Raw genomic sequence first — 10,081 nt, 5'->3', positions numbered from 1 at the left:
AGCCATAGTCCTTTTTGGTTTGCTTGGGGTTTTTTGTTTTGTTTTGGTTTGGTTTTTTGGTTTTTCGAGACAGGGTTTCTCTGTGTAGCCCTGGCTGTCCTGGAACTCACTCTGTAGACCAGGCTGGCCTGGAACTCAGAAATCCGCCTGCCTCTGCCTCCCAAGTGCTGAGATTAAAGGTGTGTGCCACCACTGCCAAGTCCCAAGGATCTCTGTGAGGCTGCTATGAGGCAGGAAGTGACACTGGAACTAACTTTCCAGGCTAGGGAAGACAGTGTCAGAAAAGCCAAACTCCCTTTAGCAAGCTCTCCCATCCACTAAGATGAAGACCATACAGCTTAGGACTCCCCATCCAACCGCTTCCAACCTCTTTTTGCCATGCCTGCATATCATTATGGTGTAATGACTCAAACCAGGATGCGTACATCAGATCACACAACAAGTGCCAGACCCACAGCCACCCCGACTCAGGTCTGCTTATGAACAGTTGTATGCTTATAACTTGCCATCTATAAACTCAGATAGCCATGTGACATGCTTAGGACAGGAAGGAGAATGAAGGGTGGATTACAAGCTAGGTCTTGTGGTGGCCAGCCTACCAGGCAGACACCAATCAAGTCTCCCGTCCTACCCACCCACGCCTTGAATATTGAGAGCCAGAGAAATCCAGGCAGCCGAAACATCCTCCTTTCCTACGAGAGCCCAGCCTATGGGCCCCAGGAAGACACCGGATTCCTGACAGCCTCCAAAGGCACAGCCTACGCCCGCTCAAGTGTCCCTGAGTCACAAAAGAAAACATCACACGATGGAAAAATTAGAAACAATATTTATTGTTTCCTGCTAAAACTGAGTGCTCTCATGGGGAAAGAATGTGCAAAAAGAGCCTGCCTACATTATGGCTTTCACACTTACCCCAGGGGCTGGGCCTGTTCTCACTGCGTAGGAGGGGAAATTCTCTACCTTCTCCTGGGGACTGAGACAACTGGACTTTTTATTATTATTATTTCTTGTGTAAAAAATATCAAAAAACAATGGTTAATAGATGGGCTGTTCTTAGGTATTATCTACCTAGGCCATTGGGTAGACAGATGTGTGCTTCACACCCATGTACATGTACAGCCAGGAACAGATGGCACCATAGACATCTCTTGGGTTTTCCTGGATAGCAATTAAAGATCCCAGCTCCTTGTTTAACTGGTTGAAAATAGGCAAGGGGCCTCCAGAGAGTCAGCCACCAACTCTTTGGTAAGGAGTATTTTGAATGTAGTAGGGCCGTCAGTCAACCAGTAGGTGGCAATTTGGCCAAAGGTAGTGAGTCTATACACTATTTATTCCATCTCCAATTGTCTGGAAATCTTCTAAATTAAAGTTTCAAAATGGCACCAAGTCATACAAGGTAGAGAATGTCATTAAGGCAACAGTTTCACCATCACAGCCATGCCTGGAGCTCTGATCCCACCATTTCCCTCCCCTCACCCTCAGGACTTCCTTGTCCCACCCCTGCCTCTCAGCAGCAGTTGTCCAGCATCCACGAGTCAGGAGCAGCCTTCATCCTCACAAGCCGGGCACAATCCAATTGAGAATCTTCATGGCGACCTCAAAGCCAAGGAAGCAGGCCTGAGGAGAGGGTGGTTGGAAAGGAGAGCCAGAGAGAGAGGTCACTATTTGCAGATACCATCAGCAGGACCATGCTTGGTTAGCCCCTTCCTTAATCCCATCCCCACCCAGATTAAGGGAGCAGATTAAGCTGGCTGTGGTAATAAACACCTGTGCACCCAAGACTCCAGAAGCTAAGTCAGGGAGAGCTGGAGTTTGAAACCAATGTAACCAACTTGGACTACACGGTAGGGCCTTGTTAAAAGAAGAAAGAAGAGAGAGGAGAGGGGAGATGAGGAGAGATGGTGGGGCAAGGGCAGAGGAGGACATTACAGTTAATGACCCCCAAGAAGAGTGACATGTGCATGGCCTATGCTGAAAAGTCTTAGAATCTTAACATTTTTACTGAGAGTTAGACTACGTACAGAGATTGGGGGATGGGGGGAAGGGAAGGGAGAAGAGAGTGAGGAGAGAAGGAAGAGATGAAAAACAAAAGAAAAAGAGGGGACACATGTCCTGCAGCTGCCACTTCTGAAAATCAGGCAAAGAAATTCAAGACCTTGACCTTAAAGAGCTCCACAGGCAGCTACAGGAAAGCAAGCAGATGCGGAAGCTCTGGCTGAGCCTTGGTGCTGAGTTCCAGTGCAATCCCAAGAGCAAGCAAAGCCAGCTCCTCCCACAATCCAGCAGGAAAAAAATCCCAGCCTCATCAGATACTCACCGCGTTGGCTGGGAAGGCTCGGATCATGACTGCGTTGAACCCTTTGTACAAGGAGGTGACTCCTTCTTCGCGGATCAGCTCTCTCAACACATCTCTGAAACCATTAGGATATTTTCCAGGAGGTGCTGCAGGGCAGAACCCAATTTTTTAAAGCTCTAAGAAGCTTTGTGACCTGACCACGGTAACCAACATGAGGATGATCTAATAATTACATCTGTCGGGTCAGAGCTAAGACCAGGACAAGGACACATTGAAGGCTACAAATTAGTACTCCACAACTCAACTCACTCTCAGGCAAAGACCCGGATGTTTAGATTACTAGTGCCAAAGGAGTTAAAAAGTGAGTTAAACAGCCTCTGGCCATGTTGAAGAGGAAAAATAAGACGTTTTTAGTTCGTGTTTAGGCTGACGTGAAAGCAAATCTAGAATATGAATGTGAAGGAGAAGGTTGGTCAAGCAGGCATTGGAAAAAAGAGGGTATATCCTCAGAATCTTAAGACCTTGGCACTCACTGGTGGTGCACTCTTGCTTATGAGCAGCACATGGGAGGGAGAGGCAGGGAACAAGAATTCAACATCATTCTTGGTTATAGAGCATGTTAGAGGCCAGCCTGGGCTACACAAGACCCCTTCTCAAACAACAAAAACAAAACCTCTGCACCCCAGGGTAGTCAATGCTAGACCTGTCCCATATCCATACCACTCACCGGTCTGGAATCGAGACTTGAGCACATCTGGGGGGATTGCCACGACCCAGTTGAAGATCCCTGCAAAGCCGCCCGCCACCAGAATCCGAGGCACACTGAGGTCACTGACACTGCAGAACACCACAACCCAGTCAGACAAAAGCCTGGCAGCAGGATTCAGACCAGTTCCTCCATCTTACTCAGGGAGGGAGTTACTGGGGAAGAAGCTCACAGTCTAAGACCTGGCAGCTGCCACTCTGGTGAAGGAGGTCCCATGCGTTATTCAAAATCCTCCTCCACCAAGTGAGGTGCAGGGTAGAAGGTGTGAGCTGTGCCCAGCAGCTACTGAAGGGACCAATACAGGGGGCGAAGAACAAGTGTGTCTGCTTCAGACCTACTGTGGGAGAGGACAACCTACCCAGCGGTGGGAAATGGCTTCTACATTCTAAGGATCTTTTCACCTCTTTCCCTCTGGAGTGAAGAGATTTTTAAGCCATTCATATGTCATGAAATACATTCCACTGGCAGGAACATCTGTTGGTGGCAAGAAAAGTGAATTTAAAAATCCATAAAATCTCCACAGATAGGCACTAGACTATTTCAAAGATTCCTAAGGTTCCCCCCCCCCGCCTTTGGTTTTTCGAGACAGGGTTTCTCTGTATAGCCCTGACTGTCCTAGAGCTCTCTCTGTACATCAGGCTGGCCTTGAACTCAGAAATCGCCCCCCAAGTGCTGGGATTAAAGGCGTGCTCCACCACCACCCAGCAGGTGTTTTTTTCTAAGACTTTTTTTCAGGTTATAATTACATCATTCCCCCTCTCTTTCTTCCCTCCAGATGCTCCATGCACTACCACCTTGCTCTCTTTCAAATTCATGACCTCCTTTCTTTATCATATGTATATATATATAAAATGTGTGTGTAGGTAACATATTTATATATAAATATAAAATAAATATAAACAAATATAATAAGTTCATAACATATACATACTATATAAATATGTAGCATATTAAATAGATATATTTAGATTAAATATACTTGTATTAAGCACAATATAAATATATTTATACTAAATATTATTAAAAGTATATTAAAGTATATTCATATATTATATGAAGTAATGATGTTACTTGTGTGTATACATCTTCAGTGCACCAGTTAGTGTGATCTTCCCTGGGGAAGATCCTGAGACATTCTAGCAGCTACATCCTTTCTGGTTTTAATTTTTTTGGCTTTTAAAAAAAATATGAGTATTTTATCTGCATGTCTGTGTACCATACATGTGCAATACCCATATAAGCCAGAAGAGAGCATCAGATCCTCCAGAACTGGAGTTACAGATAGTTTGTGAGCCATGACATGGGTGCTGGAAACTAAACCTGCGTTCTCTAGAAAGGTAGCCAGGCTCTTAGACACTAAGCCATCTCTCCAGCCCCTACATCCTTTTTATTTGTTTGTTTATTTGTTTGGTTTTGGTTTTTTGAGACAGGGTTTCTCTGTGTAGCCCTCAAATTCACTTTATAGACTAGGGTGGCCTCAAACTCAGAGCTCCACCTGCCTCTACCTACCAGTTGCTGGATTAAAGGTGTGTACCACCACCACCCAGTTAACATCCAATTTAATAATCAATCAGCAGCTATCAGATGCTGCTGAAAGCCAAGCACTGGTGTGAGTGTAAAACTGATGTAATTCATCTTTCAGGTCTCCTGCAGGTGGTCACCACTAATGCACCCACTCATAATCACAGCTAATTGTCTGGTCTTCCTCCAGGGTGTCATCTCAGGGTGATCCTGTCTCTGCCGCAGGAATCCTGCCTGTCAAGTCGAGGACTGGTAGTGTAGGTCAATGGTAGAACACTGCCTAGCACGCACAGGCCTTGAAGAAGTTCCCGCTATTCCTAAGTCTTTCTTATTTCCCCTTCTTATCCCTTCAGCCATGACTTCTGTCCAGAAGCCTCTGCCTTCCCATATCCTGACTCCACCCCTGAGGACATTGACTCCACCCCTGAGGACATTGACTCCACCCCTGAAGACATTGACTCCACCCCTGAGGACACTGACTCTACCCCTGAAGGCATTGACTCCACCCCTGAGGACATCGACTCCACCCCTGAAGACATTGACTCCGCCCCTGAGGACACTGAGTCCGCCCCTGAGGATATTGACTCCACCCCTAAAGACATCGACTCCACCCCTGAAGACATCGACTCCACCCCTGAGGACATTGACTCCACCCCTGAAGATATTGACTCCGCCCCTGAGGACACTGACTCCACCCCTGAAGACATCGACTCCACCCCTGAGGACATTGACTCCACCACTGAAGACATCGACTCCACCCCTGAGGACATTGACTCCACCCCTGAAGACATCGACTCCACCCCTGAGGACATTGACTCCACCCCTGAGGACACTGACTCCACCCCTGAAGACATTGACTCCGCCCCTGAGGACATTGACTCCACCCCTGAGGACACTGACTCCACCCCCGAGGACATTGACTCCACCCCTGAGGACATTCAAGAAGGATGAGCTTTCTCCCTGTCCTTCTCTGTGTCCACACTGGGTGAGACTGCATATAACCAAGACATACACTACTGGCTTGTAAGGCATATGCCATGATCTAGACATCCAGAGAGGCTTCTCAGGGGCAGGTTCATCAGCTGACCTTCCCAGGTGACCTGAAGTGCAGAGCTTCAGAATTTACCTCGCATGAGTGTGAGCACAGTCCCTTTGTAGAAGGCACGGATCCCAAACTCCTGATACAGCTTCTTTGCACAGTCCAAGGTGCCACTGTACTTGTTTTCCCCTGAAGAAGCCTGAATCTGGGAGGGATAGAAGATCACCAAGTCAAAATCAGCAGTGTTGGAACTGACAGACCCAGCAGGTTTGGGGCTCCCTGGCTAGCTGGCCTAGCTTCATCACTGAGCCTCAGGCTAGTGAGAAAGCCTGTCTCAAAAGACAAGGTGGGTGAGTCCTTCGGGACAATGAGGCTGCCCCCCCCCCGGCCTCTACATGCACACATACATATCTGCTCAAAAAATATATATAGGTAGGTATATATGTGCCAAAAAGAAGCCAGAGGTGTTAGAACTGACTGACAATGATTTCTTAAAGTAGCCATGATAAAAATCCTTTAATGAAAAATTATGAATATGCTTGAAACATGAAAATAGCCACAGCATAGACATGGATAGTTTCAGCAGAGAAACTAGAATATACAAAGGGGAACCAAACAAAATTTCAAACTGGAAAAGTAAACTTATTAAAGGCTCAGTGGCGACCTCATTCAACGGTAGCAAAGAGGAAGGGACCCAGGGACTGTTACAGGAAATGAGTCTATAAAGATGAGCCCGGTGTGGGACACCAATGGTGTAATCCCAGCACTTGAGAGGTCAGAGGCAAGGTATGGAGTTCCGTGTCATCTCAAGCTGCTTGGTAAGTATGAGGCCAGCCAGGGCTTAGATTTCTGCTGGATGGGTGGTACATGCCTATAAACATAGAGAGATGGGAGAATTACTGAAGCTTCAAGACCAGCTTGGTGCTCACTCATGGCAAGTTCCATGCCAACCTGGGACATATAATAAGATTTTATTTTTATTTTGTTTTGTTTTAAAGACTGTCTTTCAAAACAACCAAAAGCAAACACACAGCTTTACTGCCAGCACTCTGGAGACAAAAGCAAGCAAAATTCTCTGAGTGAGAGGCCAGCCTGGCCGACACAGTGTGTTCCAGGCCAGCCCAGACTATAAAGTGAGACCCTACCTCAAAAAAGAAGAGAAAACTGGACAGTGAGATGACTCATCCAATAAAGGCACACATTGTATAAGCTTGGAGACCTAAGCTTGACCCCAGAACCCACATGGAGGTAGAAGGAGAGAAATGACCCACAACGTTGTCCTGAAGACACCGAAGCACTGTGTTGCATATGGGCCCCATCCCAGTAATACATTAATTAATTTTAAAATGGTCTTTAAAAATTACAATTGTTGGGACTGGAGAGATGGCTCAGTGGTTAAGAACACCGACTGCTCTTCCGAAGGTCCTGAGTTCAGGTCCCAGCAACCACATGGTGGCTCACAACCACCCATAATGAGATCTGACGCCCTCTTCTGGGGTGTCTGAAGACAGCTACAGTGTACTTATGTATAATAATAAATAAGTCTTTTTAAAAAATTACAATTATTAAAAGAAAAAAAATTACAATTGTTTTTAAAACCAGGCATGATGGGTGCATGCCTGTAATGCCAGCAGCGGAGAGGACAGGGACAGGAGGATAGGAGTTCAAGGCTACTATTCCCTGCATAGTAAGCGTATGGACATGTAGCTTGTAAGTACGTGTAGCTTGGGCAACACAGACTGTCTCAAAAACAAACAAAATTCCAATAAAACCCAAAACAAGACCTAAGGCAGTAGAGTAAGTGAACAAATGTCACATGATGCATCCATCCAAACTCCTCTGCCCTTATCAGCAGCACTTTCGAAACTGAAGGCAATGGTATCCTGGCAGCGGTCATTCTCGGGGTCTGAACCTAGGACCTTGCACATGCTAAACAGATAATCATCTCCTGACATATACAGGTAGAAGGGAGGCTGCTCCTGCCCACATTGTTGTGTGTGCCCTAAAGGCAGTAAATGCCATTCTGTAATTTTGGTTTTGGGTTTGGGTTTTACGATTTGGCTTGTTTGTTTTGAGATAGAGTCTCTTTATGTAGCCCCTGGCTGTCCTAGAACTCTCTGTAGTCCAGAGAACACTGAACTGTGACAAGCCCCCACCTCAGCCTCTGTAGTGCTGGGATTGTAGTTGTGTGTCACAACAAATGAACTTGTGCCCCTCCTGCCTCATCGTCAGCATTTACCTACTGGGAAGGCGCCACAACAACTGGTATGTAGTTCTTGATTCTTTCATGTTTCTGAAAACAAGTTTCGCACAACTGGACTATAGACTTTATAGAGGGAAAAAAGAACATAAATATAAATCCAGGCATGCCACAACATGCCTATGACCTCAGCACTTTCCTGTAAGCCAAGCATGGGGAGACTGAGGCAGAAGGATCATGAGTTTGAGGCTAGCCTGTGACACACAGCAAAACTGTGACTCAAAACAACAATCCGCACGATGCTACTAACATGTATGTGAAATGTGTGCTTCTTTTCTGCTCACAGACTACAACCTTACCTGCAATAAGCATTTGATCCGTTCTCCAGGGGTCATGATTCCTGTGGTGAACACACCAGATAACATCCCAGCTGTAAACAGCTGCGGGTAGCTGCACGGAGAACAAGACCAGAAGCAACCGTATGTGGTTAGCACCAAGGACTGAATCAACCCAGGCAGAGAGAGGTTTTGTCAGGAAAGTAGTACATGGTCTGGGGAGAAGCACGGCCATAAGTAAATCAGATTTTACAGATTCTAGGCAATTCTGATGTCAAATTTACTAGAGCAAGAGTTTCAATGTCAAGAAAAGGAGACCAGGCCAGGCAGTGGTGGCTCACACCTGTAATCCCAGCACTTGGGAGGCAGAGGCAGGAGGATTTATGAGTTTGAGGCCAGCCTGGTCTACAGAGTGAGTTCCAGGATAGGCAGGATGGTCCACAGGAATGTCGTGTGGGTCCTGTAATGATTCATGGCATGAATCATGGGTTCTCATCCTTCCCCCAGAGAATGAAGCGGCCTGAGTATGAGGCGGTGTCTGAGACTCCTAGTGTCTGTCACTCAAGCTGTCTGTGTCACCTCTAGCAAGACCTTATCTTTCTGGGGTTTGTAATACCATCACAGGCAGACAATAGGACACAGAGTCACATTCAGTACTTCAACAGAGTCCCTACAATTTGTCAACTGTTGCTGAAAATTGAGCATGCTGGTCCTTGCATCAGGCCTCACTAGTCTAAAGCTCTGACAACTGAACCTCGGGCCAAACTCACCCCAAGGAGTCCAAGACAAGGAGAGCAGATGCTGTGCAGCCACGGGGGACATCCTAGCCAGGATCTTTCCCATTAGGAATGACAACAGTTTTGACAACCCAGTTCTTTCATGCACTCACCCCACTTAAGGCTCACACATCTACTTCAGACAACAAACCAAGCACATAGGTGGATGGTTGAACAATCAAGAGACTTTGGTTTTTGTTTCTTTTCATTTCAACAGAGGCCCTATATTGCCCAGAATGCCCCAGAACTCTAAACAGAGGCCACAGGGCCAAGTACAGGGTATTTGTTTTCTGTTGGAGACAGGAATATTATATAGCCCATGCTGCTGCTGCTTGATCTCACTGTGTAACTGAAGATGACTTTGAATCCCTGATCTTCCCTCCACTTCCCAAGCATTAGGAGTATAGGGAGGTGCCACCATGCCTGGCCCAGGGAATGTTTAAGTGTAACCGGTTGATGTGAATAGTCTTCAAAGTGGCCGCACCAGTTTGTATCAGAGTACAAATCTCTTGGGCTGTGTGGTGACAACCTATGGCCCTATGGGCTGTGTGGTGACAACCTATGGCCCTATGGGCTGTGTGGTGACAACCTATGGCCCTATCTATTTGGGACGCTGAGATAGGAAGATCTTGTAGGTTCAAGGCTTGCCTGAGCTGTGAAATAAATTGAAGGCCAGCCTCACAACACAGTAAGAGGTTGTCTCAGAAATAAAGAGTAAAAGTGGGGCAAGGTGACACATGCCTTTGATGCCAGCCCTTCAGCAAGCAAATCTCTGTGAGTTCAAGGCCAGCCTGGTCTAGACAGTAAGTTCCAGAACAGCCAAGGCTACACAGAGAAACCCTGTCTTGAAAAACCAAACCAAGCAAACAAAAAACAAAAGCCCACCCTCCCAAAAAAATAAATAAAAGAGGACTAGGGTTGGTGCACACCTTTAATTTCAGCACACAGGAAACAGAGGTTGGTGGATCTCTATGAGTCTGAGGCTATCCTGGTTTACATGGCCAGGTCCCAGGCCAGTCAAGGCTATATGGTGAGACCCTGTCTTGAAAGAGTAAACAAAATAAAAGGCAGTGTATATGACTCAGTGGTATGGTGCTTGCCCAGCATGTGCGAGGTCCCAGTTTCAATCCAAAGAACTATTTAAAAAA

The 10,081-nt window shown here is 46.4% G+C and overlaps 1 protein-coding gene across 1 annotated transcript in view; it reads right to left on the bottom strand.

Annotated features, from left to right (window-relative positions):
• Nucleotides 1-806: 806 nt before the first annotated feature.
• Nucleotides 807-10,081, bottom strand: part of Slc25a20 (solute carrier family 25 member 20) — a 24,194-nt gene continuing 14,919 nt past the window's right edge. The window contains exons 4-9 of the mRNA XM_031344844.1: nucleotides 8,182-8,272; nucleotides 5,710-5,827; nucleotides 3,464-3,536; nucleotides 3,024-3,133; nucleotides 2,318-2,442; nucleotides 807-1,617 (exon numbers count right to left, since the gene is read on the bottom strand). Coding sequence (XP_031200704.1) covers nucleotides 1,555-1,617; nucleotides 2,318-2,442; nucleotides 3,024-3,133; nucleotides 3,464-3,536; nucleotides 5,710-5,827; nucleotides 8,182-8,272 — 580 coding nt within the window. The 3' untranslated portion in view covers nucleotides 807-1,554. The remainder of the gene's footprint in view (nucleotides 1,618-2,317; nucleotides 2,443-3,023; nucleotides 3,134-3,463; nucleotides 3,537-5,709; nucleotides 5,828-8,181; nucleotides 8,273-10,081) is intronic.

This window comes from Mastomys coucha, unplaced genomic scaffold (genome assembly GCF_008632895.1).
Source record: "Mastomys coucha isolate ucsf_1 unplaced genomic scaffold, UCSF_Mcou_1 pScaffold23, whole genome shotgun sequence".
NCBI classification, from domain to species: domain Eukaryota; kingdom Metazoa; phylum Chordata; class Mammalia; order Rodentia; family Muridae; genus Mastomys; species Mastomys coucha.
The sequence above is the reverse complement of the archived record's forward strand: the minus strand, read 5'-3'. Positions and strand labels throughout refer to the sequence as shown.